This window comes from Mastacembelus armatus, chromosome 17 (genome assembly GCF_900324485.2).
Source record: "Mastacembelus armatus chromosome 17, fMasArm1.2, whole genome shotgun sequence".
Classification (NCBI taxonomy): domain Eukaryota; kingdom Metazoa; phylum Chordata; class Actinopteri; order Synbranchiformes; family Mastacembelidae; genus Mastacembelus; species Mastacembelus armatus.
This window is the reverse complement of record NC_046649.1, coordinates 10,950,153-10,965,625: the sequence shown is the minus strand read 5'-3', so window position 1 is coordinate 10,965,625 and position 15,473 is coordinate 10,950,153. Positions and strand designations below refer to the sequence as shown.

Genomic DNA, 15,473 nt, shown 5'->3' with positions numbered 1-15,473 from the left:
GTGGAGTTTTTAAAATGCACCTGGCATGTGCTCAACTCGTTTAATTAAATGTTCTTGAGGAACCTGACCCCTACCTTTTTTTTTTGTCCACAGTGAACCAATTCACCAATCTACAGAACCCCCCCCCCCCCATTCATTTCTGAGGCAAATGTACACAGGCTCATCTCTCACACACCCACAGCCCACACACACATCTGTGCACCAGATTGGCCAACCTTCACATTCCTGCTCCTGGACAGCCTGGAATCCACTGCTTTTAAATGCAAATATGACCTCAGGTACCATGGGGGGAAAAGGACTAGGTTGCAATCTTCAAACATATGCACACACACTCAAATAAAAACATAACACAGAGCAGCCAAGTTAAGTCATAAAACTATATTTATAAATAAAAAGACATTTTTTTCCTCAATAAAAGAGTAGTGTGTGAAAGACATGGTAAGAAATTTTTTTCCATTATACATTATCACAAGACAGAGTCTGAAAATGCTCTGGTTAAAAGATGAAAATGCAGTGTAGTGTAAAAAATGACTCTTGAAGCTGGATGCTCGTGTTTAACATTGAAAAATGAAACTAGTTGTGACCAGCTACCTATATAGTACAACAAATGCATTCTTACAGTAAGGACTGTGATTCTCTTGCACTACATACAAATTTTCCATTTCTTTCTCCCAAGTCAGGCAAACATTAAAGAGTCTCAATAAGGTTAGCAGTTAGTGTTCAATTCTTACTTTCAGTTTTTCTTGTTAGAGGTCAGCAAGTGGGATTTGAAAGACTGGAGGGAGGGAAGAGGCTTCTTTTTCTCTCAGTTTTGATATGGACACGGGTGGGGGAGGACAGAGAATGTTAGATAAGAAAGAGGAGCGTAGACACGAACAAATGAAAAACAACCATGTTGAAAAGAGCTGAGTCATCTTTCCCAGCTGTGTGTTTCCACTGCCTCCCTCCATTTCTCTTGCTCTTTGTCCTCACACAAACCCTTCCCCACAGCGGAGCAGAAAATGAGAGTGGTGCTTTGGTTCCATGTTGAGCAAGAAGGTTTCTTCACTGAAGAAAGTATCACCACTTTTACAAGGAAGAACAAGAGAGCAGGAACACGTTCTCAGCATACACAACAGGATTGGCTCCATTTCTGCTTTTAGGAAAGTGGAATCAAGGCCTTGGTTTAAGCTTCTGCAATCTTCCCTCCCTCTTGTCCATGTCTTGTTACGCTGTCCTTCTCAGTCTTGTGTTGACATGAGAAAGCCTAATGTTTTACTCTGTTATCAGCCTATAAAGCTGCATCACATTACATCAACAAAGAACTCTCCGGCATTGCCGACCGCCATGCGCAGAGACTGGCGTGATGCAGTGAGCTCAGGGGGCACAGAGGCAAGCTCTCTGCCTGGTGGGGCGCCTGGTGCAGCTGTAGACAGATGCTGGGGCTGTGGGGGCAGACCAGGGGGGCCATAGACTAGGCCAGGCCCATAGGTTATTGAGTGGGAGTTGGCACTACGGTGGCTAACAGAGCTACGGACACTTCGCTCACTAGGGGGAGCCACCGAGCGCTCGCTTGGAGCTCGGTGGCTCCTGATCTCAGATTCGCTGCCACTGCCACCAGATTTCCGACCCTCGTTCTTGCTGCAGTTCGAACCACTGCTTCCTGTGGACAGAGTTGAAGAGAGAGTCATTATTGTGTGTCGAGTTTTTTAAATTCAATCTGAGTTACCTAGATGAGCCACTTACTCCCCCTAAAAGTGACGCAGACAGTACTGACCCAGTTTGTGGGAGACTCTCAGGAGGGTTGCATGACTAATGCAGACATGGGCAAGGAGGATTCACTGCCTTTCACAGGCCAAATAGCTCAACCATTAAAGAAGGCAATTACATTTTTATTTTATTGCCACAAACAGGCTGCTTGCTTTTACAGCAGGTTCTTCAGACTGATGAATGTTAAACCATAAAAGCTCATATGATTAAAAGAACAGAGTGTTCCGCTTGGAGCTCTTGTTAACATATATGCCACCAAGTCCACAGATAGATGATGAAAACATCACATCAAATGAGTCTCTCGTTGCTCATTAGAGAAAGAAAAATGTGAAACGTTAGTCTAGCTTCGTAGAAGCAAGGGAAACACTGAGTGATAGAAGACAACTTACAACAGCTCCCTAACTGTGTTATTTACATCCTGCATCTTGTTAGCTTGTAAACTATGCATCAGTATATGCAACCACAAATTGAGGACAGGACATCTGAGATGTGTGCAGTCAGTGGGCCCAGCTGTTGTTAGTCAGCAAATAGCTCCATTGCGTAAGAAAACTGCTCCTAAAACCAGTGTCTGCTTTTCTATTTGTTGTTGTTGTATATGTTAAATACACAAAATGCAACATGTAAACAAGCTTTGAAGCTGTTGGAGAGAATATTTTTTAGTCTTGATAAGAGCTTTGTTGTGTCCTTGAAATCTTTCAAGTAAGCCAATTATGTAGTGAACCTACAACTGTATAAAAAGTGTGGGAAAAACATTTATGTCTGGGTAAAACAGCCAACAAGATGCAAAACAGCAAAAAGCTGTACTATTCTTTTAAATCTCTCTCTGCAAACTGGCACCTGAATCTCTAACTGTACATGTGGAAAGTGTTTTTTATAAAAGTGTGGTAGTTTGCTCCTTCTCATGCAATGCAGCATGAATCGATGGTTTTAACTGTGTTTTACTGCGACTGTGCTGCCCTACTCTAAGCATTAAGTGTTTGCAGCATACAGGATGGATAATGGGAAAAAAAAGCAATCGCCAGCTGTCTTAAGGGTTTCTCTATACATTCTGATATTTTTTCAATATCTACTATGTATGCTTCGTAAAGCAACAAACTACAAACCACATTTCAGTTCTACATGGCACAAGTGCTTTTCAATACTTAATATGTTTCCCACTACACCTCCGTCTCTAGTGACTGTTCTTCAGTACAGGTATACTGGACTTGTGATGAACACATACAGTGTGTATTCAAGTGTACTCACCACTGTGTTGGCTTCCTGCACTGCCAGCACCTGGTCCACCATGGAAGGGCTGTGGCAGGTCATAAGGGTGAGGGATGGGGAACTGGTAGGGGAGGGTCATGGGCCAGGGGGCAGCCCCAGGGTGGGGCAGAGGGGGCAGAGTGTCCTGATCTGAGGCTCCTCCACTGGAACCATCATGGTCATGAAGAGAAAGGTGGGCCATGTCTTAGGTAGACAGAAGCAGAAAAACTGATTTACTTCCACAGCAACAATCCACTGCTTAGAGAACATTTGACATCCTAAAAGATTAGCTAACCAAAGACATGAGTCTACACTCACTTCCACAAAGGTCTCCAAAGACATAGTAGCACTGTTCAGAGAAGGTGATCTTATTGACAGTGTGTCGGATGTAGCCAGCCTTCAGCAGGTTGCTGGCATATTTGCGGGCTTCACGGCGGTCTGAGAAGCCTTCCACATGATGGAAGAGCCAGTCCACCACATCAGAACCTATGGGACAAAGACATACACTTTTTAGGTACTAAAAATGTCACTCCAGACCTTTTAGTTATATCATACTCTATGACTAATGCATTGTACAGAATATCCAAGGGAATTTGAAACAACTACAGTATATTTTAAAATTGTAATATTTTTAGTAACGCATTGTTAGCTGGAGGACTTTTGTTTCTCTACCTTAAGCTTTAAAATACTTCAAACATGCTCTGTGGGATTTAAGTCAGAGGACACACTTGTTTTCACTTTTCCTTCTCCAAATGTTGTTTTTTTTTTAAAAAAAAAAAACTCCTGCGAGATTTTTTTTCAGTGTGTTTGGGATCACTGACATGTTGGAAAATTTGTCTTTTGCCAAATGTCTTGAGGCCAAGTCATCTTTTCATTTGGTATTGGATATACAAACTGGGGTTGGTTTGGACATCTATAAATGTCATCTCTCCCCCACCTTCTGCACTCATGCCCTCCCATCTCCTTCGTGGTCGGCACTATACAGTTCCTATGTTGGTCCTCACCAAGTCCATAACACACTCGCTGCTCCAAACTAATTTATTTTGGTTCCATCTGACCAAAAAATGTTCTTTCAAAATTCATCAGGCTTCTTTTCATGTTTTCTTGGCAAAGTTTAAGCTCACAGTTTTGTGCCATTATGTGAGTAACGGTTTTCTTCTTGAACATTGTCCATGGAACTGATTACATGGCTTCACGCTGATCTGTCACTCAAACACTAAATTCCACAGCTAATTCTTGTTCCAGGTTAAACACATGTATCTGTCTATCACATTAATCTGTCAGTTTTTAATGCAAAACTGTGTAAATTGTGCATCAAGTTATTTTTCAAGAATGGCCACAGCACCTTCTTACTATATGGTTATGTATGCACCATGGCTCTTTTCCAAACCACTGCTGAATCTTTTATCTTCAGTAGCCTACTGATGAACTTGTACCCTCTCCCATATTCATGAAATCTCAAAATCCTATTTCTTACTTTTTAAGGCAATTTCTTACCATGTGGAACCAGGAACCAAAATTGAGAAAGCTGTGGTGTTTATATGTTACTTTATAACCTTATTCATGCAGCTTAGCTGGAAATCACATTAGCTGCAGTACACTATTTAATTGTGTATTTTACTGGTTGAAACAAAGGAAATACCACCACTGTGATATGTGACATGGAGTGATGAGAGATAATATTCATTTAGATGATGATTATTAATTTCTTGGAAAGTAAAACTATAATGACTTTTTTTGATTTACACGTACCAATAAAAGCATTAGCGATGGTAATCTTGAGCCACATCCTGTCCCGCACCTCGAGACCTGACTCTGGGCAGGCCATGGCCTTAGCAACTGTTGCCATGTCGCTGTGGATGGAGAGGTGGAAGTCATCGAATCCTGGAGCGGATCAGAGGACATGTACAAATAAACAGGAGAACTAAAATACATCCTCGTTTCAGAGCTGAAATGAAATCGGTTGGAGATATTTATCAGTAAACCAGTTCTAGGAACAAAGATACTAATCTCCCAGTATAAAAACCGTTGAGTTGGATTCTGTTTCCTAAACATTTGAATGAAAAAAAACAGCTGAGTACTGTTATCTGGAAAACAGCAAAAATGTTGGACTGTTTTGGAATTTGCCACAAATAATATTTGGTTTCCTGTGGTCTGGACTGTAATTTGACCCCTGTCCTGCCTTGACCAATAATTAGACTGGCTGAGACAAAGTCTTGGTTTGCTTGGTCTACAGCTGAGCTAGTCTTGATATAAACTTGCTTTTTGCTCCCACTTTCCCTCAGTCTGCCTAATCTAATTCTATTTTAACCAGTAACTTCCTTTATTTTCCAGAATACCTTCAAACTATAGTAATAAACCTTTTAAAAGGGTGTGAACATATTGTGGTGTACATGTGGCCATTTAATGTGAGATATTCTTCAGCTGTCAGTTACATAAACAGAAGAAGCTAGTTGCTGTCAGTGCACATTAACAGTCACACCCTTGATGCAAACGCAATCTTTTGAGAGGCTGCATTGAATTATACCCTGATTTCTAAGGGACTGACACCAAAGCTGAATTGATTTTTTCTCTTTTGAAATATATCCAGGCAGTATATCTCCAGTTGGCCATTTATCCAAAACATATGAAAAACATATTATTAAAATATACAAATGAAGCCTAAATAGCACAGCACACCAGAAATATCCTTTTTTTTTTTCGTGTAGAACTGATAAGGATTTTTACAAGATTAAAGTATGGGACTTAGGTCAATTTTATTCTCTGTCTGAAAGGAAAAAAGCAAATCATATCAACTTGGTAAAGAAAATGTGTCAAGGGAGGAAAGATTTTTCTCCAGAAAGTAAAAAAAAAACATTACTGTCCTTCCAAAGATTACAGGGAAGATGAAAGTTGTGAGTTATGGCTCAGTTTTGACAAGACTTACTGAACAGATGGAAGCTGTGAGGCTGAGCACAGTAAAAAGCTGGAACAGAGAGAAGTCACAGGAATGCAGTGAAAGGGCAGGGCTACTCTTAATGCAGAGCCTTACAAATGCATCATAGGACGATAGCAAGATTACTGCATCTTTGGAAGCCGGAAAGCACAGTTTCTGAAATGGTTTAGAACTTCGTGTTTATGAAAGTGAAAACTTGAAATCCTGGTGGACTGTTGCCTTATATCCCAGTAATGTGAATGGTCAAATTTGTTTCTTAAATGAAGAAGTGAACTGCACATTCAAAGATGGGTAGCATGTGAGCAAAACTATACAGAGACAAAATGAAAATGAATGGAGTAACTAAGAGTTAAGATAGAACGTTTCAGTTGTTTTGATTGAAAGTGCCTTGATAACAAGCCACAACAGGCAACTGCAGGGGGTGATTTGACTCACGCTCAGTTTCAGGGATAGAGCTGCTGATGGAGGAGCTTGTGGAGGTGACGGTGCTCATGGAAGGACTCATGCCATAGGGCGGGTACACCCCAGTCATAGCTGCCGTGTGGGACACCCATGCAGCTGGGTCAATGGGCCGGATTGGCTCACCTGTTGAATGAAGCATTAAGAAAGGATTTGGAGTTCTTATCCAAGCCAAAGTAACACAGACCAACACAGAAAAATGAAAGAAGTAGTAAACACTCACTCCTTGGTAGAGCAAAGCAGCTCCGAGGATTCGGGTCCCAGCATTTGGCCACGGTCAGAGTAATGGGCCTGATATAAAACACAAGAGACCAAATTTACACAGATAGTAAACACTGACCTAAAAAGAAAAAAAAGAAAAAAAAAAAAAAAAAAACACAGAAGAGCTTTAGCTTCCACTTTACTAGAACTCTTGTTTGCATCTGTGCTTTATGGAAGAATATTTCTCTGTATTAACACAAGAAGATGATTGCATGCATTAATGTGTGCCTGATGCTTACCCTGGCTTGTGCACAATGTCCCTTAGTACGCGAACTGCGTCATCATTGCTCATGTTCTCAAAGTTGATATCATTCACCTACACAGATAAAAATGTAAGAAATACAATATTATAATTTCTAATGTTTGAAAACATGAAAACTCAAATTATGGCAATAATAAAGGATGGTCTCAGATTGTTTCCTTTATAAAGAAGGGAGAAAACATTTCAATAAGTCCCACAACATAAAGCCTTAGGACAGGCATAGTTTCCAATCAGGGTGAAAGAATTTAAGAAAAAAAGAACATGGATAAATTAGCATTAGAGAGTTCTGAGTACATTTAGCAACACTAACATAACATTGTAAATACAAATATGCAGGCAAGAGAGGAATAAAATGGACAAAGACTACAGTAAACAGAAAAATCTTAATTCCCTATGCAGTTGATTACCATGTCTTTTCATTTTATGGCAGCTGCTGGCACTAAATGCAAACACAACATACAGCCACCTACACACACTTTCCTGGTCCAAGTCCCAAGTATGCACCAGCACCATTTTTTTTATCCTCTTATGTGCAAGTCTCTCTCTCTAACACACAGAGACACATACCTGCAAAAGCATGTCCCCAGGCTCTATGCGTCCATCTGCAGCCACAGCTCCTCCTTTCATGATGGAACCAATGTAGATTCCTCCATCTCCCCGCTCATTGCTCTGACCAACAATACTGATGCCCAAGAAGTTGTACTTCTCTGTGAGGTGGAGAGGAACAGACAATTTATACTCAAGAGTCAAGTGACATTGTGATGAATTAAGAATGCACAACTATGACTGTATGAGCAGGCTTTATTCAGACAAACCACAGACTATATATCCCACCAACAAACTGAACTGCATTCTGTGCATGTCACTCACCCATGTTGAGAGTAACAGTGATGATGTTCAGAGACATGGTGGAGTCTGTGATGCTGCTGAATGATGAAGACTGGAGGGAGGAATAACGTCATATGAAAGAAAACAAATATATGTGAGTAAAATAATAAAAGTTAAGATCTAGAATATATGTTCTTCATAAAACAGCCTTTGGCTGATTTGCAGTCCATGATGTCCAGTGTGGTCTCACCCTGTCCATATTTGAGGCCTTAGGTTTCCGTCGACGGCGGCGGTGTCGTCTCATTAGTCGAGAGGAACTCTGCTCAGTGGAGCTGCTAAACCTGAATTGAAGAAGTGACAAAAACTTTTCAAATACATATGAAAATAGTGTACATACAAGCTGAAAATCAATATTGCTGCTCTATAATGATCACAACAGGAGTTTGTATGTTGGCTGTGCAACTAATCATGTTTGTCAATGTTTTTTTATTCATGTGGCTGCAAGCCAGGTTTCTCCTCCTAAGATCATTTATCTGACAAAATAACACCATGCTAGCAGATAATGAGTCAAAACACAACAGACCATAGTGTAAATAAAAATACTTGAACAAGCATATGAACACGTTGTCCCCATATAACTTTTCTAAACCTTACTGTTACCTAAGTGCTGTATCCAAAATAAAAGTTACTCCTGCCAGGAGTAAAGAGCAGTTTTAAGTGTTTGTATACAGCATCCAATGTACTTCAATTTGAAGTTACCACCTGACTGACAAATCATCAGCTGGAACTAATATCCAAAAAATTCTAATTCTTTCTCTTGTTAAAACCACCTCTATATATGAGCTATACTGACCAAACATTTTAACAGAGTCACAATGAGAAAAAACACCCCTGAGGGTGCCCAAAGACTGAAACCAGCAGAGTCTCTGAGATGAGTGTTAGATATTTCTACAACTCCTGGAGGAGAACCTGGGGGGTAACCAAAAACACCACCAGACAGTAAGACGGTAACTAATCTCTGCCAAATTCCACTGACTAATCCCAGGTGCATTCCTCGAGCCAAATGCATTTTCTCATCTGGAACAAGCAGACAATCTGACCTGCTGGTTGCGTCGTCATCCTCTGAATCAAAGCAGGAAGTGGACTCCAGCTCGCTGCTCATGAAGGACGAGCAGCTGTCATAATCAGCACCGCCACGTCCTATCGCTCGTGATGAGTAGCCGTTCTGCCTCCCACCTGCAGTGGGACAGTATTACCACCGCAATTAGACACGTATACCCATGAGAAATGGGACAAGAGACAAATTTAGGTCAGTCTGTGCAGCTACAGTGCACGATAATGTTACTTTTCTTCATACCCATTTTGAAGACTCACATGGTTACACATTCACAGAAAACAGTGGTATTAAAAGGCTGAAGATGTCCAACTATAATATCTCTCTGCATACACAATAGCGGAAACTTTTTGGGAAACTCCTTGGAGGAAAGCAAATAACTCGGTGCATGGAAAACACTCCAATTTTACCCACCACATTAATGACACTGGGGAGTTGTAAAAATTAGGGAGCTAAAATAGATACAATGAGGAAAAAAAGACAACAACAACAACAAAACAAACTTTGTGACAAACAGTTTTCAGACCATGGTCGTTGGTGTGTTTCCTTCGCGGCCTTTCCCTCTCTCTTCTGTGTGACGCTATGGAGCCGGTCTCTGTGTCATTGTCCAAACTGTCCCGACCGCTTGCTGCTTTCCCACTATAGAAAGATATGGGTCACATGGGCGAATGTTAAAAAGGAGATAGAAGAACGCTGCATCATTACCAGGGCAGTTAGGTTCATTTAACAGCCTCTTAAACTAATGTTTATATTGAATGCTCCTTGTTACAATCACATTAGAGACTGTGCAGATGAGCATGACGCTTTCTCTGGCTCAGTGTAGTTGAGTTTGTACTCTGTAAATGAACATTTGGCAGGAACTGTTCTGCTAGTTGAATTATCTCAGCCTGCTAAGCATTGCTGTTTCATTATAATCATGTGTCTTCTATACACTTTGCTTTAATATCAGATGAACCACACTGTACTTACAGATGTGGAAATTGGCAATGGATACACATTACACTTTTCAGCAAAAATATTACAATAACCAAAAGATTGGTAAAGAGGAAGAATGACAAGGTGAAGTATTCTACATAACTAACTCAAAAAAGCTGTTTTGTTCCTAGGTAGTCACTCTAAAAAAAGTACATGACAAGATTTCTCTAAACACTGACTGATAGGAAGGTGGTCTTGAGTCTCCAATGCCTCCAGTTCTCTCCAAAGGGGGTGCTTGCTCTAGACTGTCTGCCACTGAGCCTGCATCTGTGTTGGCCCCATCTCCAGAGACCAACTGGCGACAGAGAGGGAATCGAGTCAGTCAGGGGACGACACAAACACTTAAAAGCAACAATATACAGAAAGACACAGAACAAATTGGAAGCTGACCCATGTCAAAGCACTACTGTAAATCATACTTGTGGGCTGGATGATATATGTTGCTGTTTTGTCACAGGCTAAAAGCTTCCCAGCATTTGCCACAGGTAAAAAAAAACAAAAAACTATTGCTACAGAATAAAACCGTTACTTAATTTCTAAATAGATAAAAGTGGGATAGGAAAAATGCTCAAAAATGCCCCGCTCAAATACTAAAGTCATCGAAACGCAGCTGTGAACAGTTGAGAAACAAGTCTGTGCCAGGATTTGTGGTTAGTCTACCTGACAGTGTTGCCTAAGTTACCAAACTTGGGGCAAAGTGGGCTTCAATGGACCATGACGGAGTTTTCAGTGGAAGCTATAACAGCGACAAATTTAAACATTCATATATTAGGCTGTTTCCATTTTCATATTTTCCCCATTTTAACACATTCCAGCATTTATCCTACTCATTCAAACTGTTATTTGTCATTATCTGCTCCTCATCTTGAGTTCTGCAGCATCTTGGATGTTGTCCATGTTAGAAATAAAGAATGTGGTTGCATGATTTGCATGTAACAGCAAGTTCAAAAGCTAACATAGGATCAGTGTCAAAATGACACCACTATTAGCAGCCTAGAGTTGGTTTAAAATCTAAAATGTCATAGCTGTTAATGTCATAGCTGGCATATTTATGACCACTATGTATATACTATATCTAGTGTGTAATACAAAGTGTGAAATACAAAGAAATCTTGCCCAATTTCATTTTATACTCATCACACACTGGCTGTTTATTTTCACATTGTGTTTCTAGAATCACACTAAGTTTGCATCACAAAATCCATTAATTATCCATTTATCTTTCTCCGGTGTCCAGTCATGCCATACACCAGGGCTCAATTTTCTTTTTCTTTTGACAATTTTTCTTTTGTCAGAAAGAAAATATTTTTTACTAGAAAGTATGTTAAGGAGAAGAAGTAAATCTCCACTTCTGAAGAGGTAAAAGCCGTCAAATATTTGTCATTTCTGCATGTTAACTGATTAATCAGGTCTACCATACACTATAAAAAGGCCAAACTCAATATTATTCTGCAGTAGGGCCACTTGTTTAATAAGACCATAGACTGCTTTTTATATTTATATTACAGAAAAGATAACAAATTGAATTACCTGCATAAACATAATAACAGAAACCAAACTATGCCTGTATAAAGGGTAACAGAATAACACAAATACTAATTTGTGTTAACTACTTATCCTGTCTTTACTTATAAACAGTATTTGTAGTTTACCTGGTGCGTGCAGAAAGGGCAGCAGTGAACTCAATGTGAACAGCAGGACAGTTAAGGTGCAATAAAAAAAATTATTTAATGGATTAAATCCTGTTATATTATATTAGGGTAGATTCAGGGTGTTGTGATGAAATGAAAATAGCAAGCCATGCCCCAGAGAACAATCAAGCAGGTCATTGAAACAACAGATGAACAGTGGAGACAAACAAATGGATACACAGAAATAACACTTCATTGTAAATGGAACATTTCAACAACCCCCAAGAGATAAACTTATTCAGGCGCACACACAAAGAGAGGAATAGGCTTTGAACCACAGCCAACCAACCTCCACACTGTCAAATGAAAATGACCACAACAAAGAGAATGATCAGGATGAGCTTGCTGGATTATAAACTCAAACATCTAGCAGTAACACTTTATTGATGAGACTCAAGTAAAATCTGTAATTATAACCACATTGTATGAATTTAATCAAATGCATGAGCCTTTCACATCACACCACAAAACACTCTTTCTCTCAACTTCACTGTCCCCTCCCTGTGAGATTCAATCTTCTTGTTAGATGATATGCAGTAAGGCTCTTTGTTATGAGGCATTTTCCTCCTGTCCTGTGATTTCACTTGCTCTTAATCTAATTTCAATATTGAGAAAAGAGGAAAGGAGGTTATGCACCGGCACCAGATGTCTCTTGTGTTGTCGTGACAGGAGAATTACTACTCAGAACCTCAAAATGGGCTCATACATGCTAGTAAATGTACATATGTTCTGACTAGCATATGTGAGAAATTACTTAAAAATGACTGGAGCTCAGATTCTTAAAAAGTGCTTATAGACTCAAGGGTATCAAAAAAAAGAGCAGGGTGTTCGTATGTGTCTCTGTTCTCCTAGGATCATTATGTGATAATGATATTATCACACAGATGCATAGGGCTTCTCCCTAGAGATGGAGTATGATTGTGGTCACCGGCCAACAGATGGGAACCATTGTTATACATGCACGCACACAGTTGCCACACAACCACCTAACTAGACAAATACAGCGAACACAGACGAGCATACAACAGATAAACAAAACAGAAAAATGATTCCAATGTGTATGTTTAACCTACCCATGACACCACACGTCCATTGAAACAGGGCAGCTTAGCGTTGTCGTCAGATATTTCCTCCTTTACCACCCTGTCAAGAGAACAAAGCTTTGTTTCAGTAAACCTTTACCAACACAAGAGCACTCTCAGGGTAATAAAACAGGAGGCCGCAAGGACGGACGCTGACAAATGGGGAAACCAATGCTGATTGAGTGCACTTACAACACTACTGTTACATACTGCCAACAAGATGTATTTCCTATTAAGGTTGTCAGTGCTCAATACTGTGTAATGACAGCAGGTCAAACATCCCAATTTATTATCCAAAAATTCCTGCAAGGATAAAGCTGTTCCTTGGTGTTTTGCAGCTCATATTATCTGCATCCATTAGCCAGTAAAATGTAAGGGGAAGAAACAACATATTTACAGAGCTCAATAAAACCGCTATCAGACGTTATCAGCAGAGATCGGCAACATATATATATTTATAAGCAGTTCTTAGTTTCTGTCAGTTCAAGACAGAAAAGCTCTCTAAAGAAAGCTCTTGGATCTGAGATCAACAACAGACATGTAAATATTTCCTTGGCAAACACGGTTCCACCCATATGTTTTTAACAATTCAACCAAATGAGTTTTCAGCAGACTTTCACAGTGAACAACAGATTTTAGGACTGCAAAAATAATGTGTTAGATGGTACAATATGTGTTAGAGGAGAATTCAGGCAAACATTGATCAAGTGCCTCAGACTTCTGGAAATAACAGGATAACTTCCTAGAAAAGGAGTATGGGAGCAATAGTTGCTGAGGCTTTCGTTGAAAGTCTTTGTAAATATAGGCTGCAGCCTCCATTCCTGTCTAACAGGTTGCTAAATGTATACAAAGCAGTTTGAAGTAAAGGTTTCAATAGCTTATTTACAGAATAGCCCTCTACACTAACTTCCACATGAACAGCTGTGGGTCCTTTGAAAACATTTCTTTCCCACTTACAAATGATCAGGAGCTGCTGCCCCACCCTAGTTTGAGTTTAGCCAAAAGCAACTTTGGAAACCTGGCTTTACTGTGTTTTAAAAAAAAAATAGCACTCCCCCCCTCTTTTTTTTTGTGTGTGTTTTTTTTTTTTTTTTGCTCTGGTGAAGGCACTTTCTGGAGGAACATAAAAAGTCCACTTTTCCACCCATGTTTCAGCACAAAACGACATGCCCATAAAGCTGCCAGAGTGATGAACAGGGCATTCCTGTGTCCAGCCTGCATTCCTCGGGCTAATAGACAACAACAGCAGGGGCCTGCTGGACTGGACTGGCCCTTCACATTATGACATTAGCCTGTTAGCGGCAGCGTCCAACACATTAGCCAGCTGCTGACAGGACTAACCGTATTATCTGTGTTGTTATTACCAGCTCCTACGCCCACTGTGTCCAGAAGAAGTTATAGCGAGTCCCAGCACTATCTGTACTGCTCACGTCCCTGACAAATACCAAACTTGGTCAGACAAAGTCAAGGCACCAGTAGCCACAGGAGCAATGTAAACAAACGGGGTCTGGACGCTAAACAGCCCTGCTAACGCTAGCAGCTAACAAAGGAGCTGCAGTACGAGTAGCTAGCTAACGACGGACACCCGGTACCGATAAACGGGATGACAAGCCAGCTGGACCGACTACCGACGCGTCAGTCCTGCCGCACTAACGCGGAGAAACCCCCGGGAGCGCAGAGCGGGTTCAGTGTTAAACACAATAAGCAGTTACCCGAAGTCATCGTCCATAGATTTGAAGAAGAATTTGTAATTTGGCTTCTTGAGGACATTTTTGAAGTCTGCCAGAGTGACTTTGTCCGCCGGCACAGACAGCTTCACCAGGTACGGAGTCTCCTGGTCGTCGAGGTGGTAGATAATTTTGGTCTCCCCCATCTCGGACTGCGGCTAAGGCGAGGCAGGCAGGGTGCATCAAGCCGAGGGCCTGGCAGGCTCCCTCTCGGGCCCCGACTCCCCGTGGCGCTGGCGGCGGCTGTGCCGTGGTCCTCCCGGCTCTCCCTGGCCGACTGAGTCGTCGCGTAACCCTGGCTCTCTTTTCTACGCCAGCTCGCTAACCTCACGCCTGCTTCTCTGTTAAAAACACCCTGCTCTTTACAAAGCGTCCTAACACCGTCCGAGGACGGAATCGTATTAGTTCCTGTCTCTATTAAACTTCCAATATGCCACAGAAAGCTTAGAAATTACTGGAAACACGCTGAAAACGCAGAAAAAGATAAACAATCTCTAAGGGTCGGGTTTCTCTCCTCGCTAGGTGCCAAGCTCGGCACTTTGTTGCACACGAAAATACACAAAATCGTCCAAGCCTGTCTCCGAGGGGCGCCACCCACAGGAGAGGAGGAGAGTGGCAGCTTTTCTAGAACAATATTCCTGCTGCAGAGCACAGAGTCTGCAGAGGCGGACAGAACCGCATCGGGGCCCTGCAGCCCCAGGGTCCCCCACACCAGGGGAAGATGAATAAATAAAAATTAAAAACATATTACATATACATATAGATATAGATATACGTTTTTGAAATTGCAACAATTAGTATAAGGCTCACCGTGTCATAGCTTTGCCCAACCTGCCCAAAGTTTTAATCACCCAAAATAAATGAAAAAAGGTTTGTCAGCCTATTTTAAAGAATATTTGTCATCAAGCCTGTTTTCCCATCTACTGGTCACAGTTTATAATATATTTGTTAGCATCAACATACTGTGGCTTATTTTGATCAAAAATTTGCGCAATATCAGTTATTCATGTTGAACATTAATTCACACATTCCTGGAGGTTCACAGAAATTAGCATGTATACACCACAGTACCTTCAAAAAGTATTCACACCCAGTAGGTCTTTGCACACATGTGAGTTTAATTTAAAACGGACACATTTTGGAGA

General features: G+C 40.9%; 1 protein-coding gene across 1 annotated transcript; it reads right to left on the bottom strand.

Moving 5' to 3' along the window:
- Positions 1-359: 359 nt before the first annotated feature.
- On the bottom strand, positions 360-14,895 carry LOC113134457 (segment polarity protein dishevelled homolog DVL-3-like). Its single transcript, XM_026313839.1, has 15 exons — positions 14,314-14,895; positions 12,593-12,662; positions 10,008-10,123; positions 9,380-9,492; positions 8,840-8,975; positions 7,990-8,080; positions 7,782-7,851; positions 7,479-7,618; positions 6,889-6,965; positions 6,612-6,679; positions 6,365-6,514; positions 4,747-4,878; positions 3,313-3,480; positions 2,995-3,198; positions 360-1,642 (listed from the first exon to the last, which is right to left on the bottom strand). Exons 1-15 carry the CDS (start codon positions 14,472-14,474, stop codon positions 1,284-1,286), a joined length of 2,055 nt encoding a protein of 684 aa, XP_026169624.1. The 5' UTR covers positions 14,475-14,895; the 3' UTR covers positions 360-1,283.
- Positions 14,896-15,473: the final 578 nt, after the last annotated feature.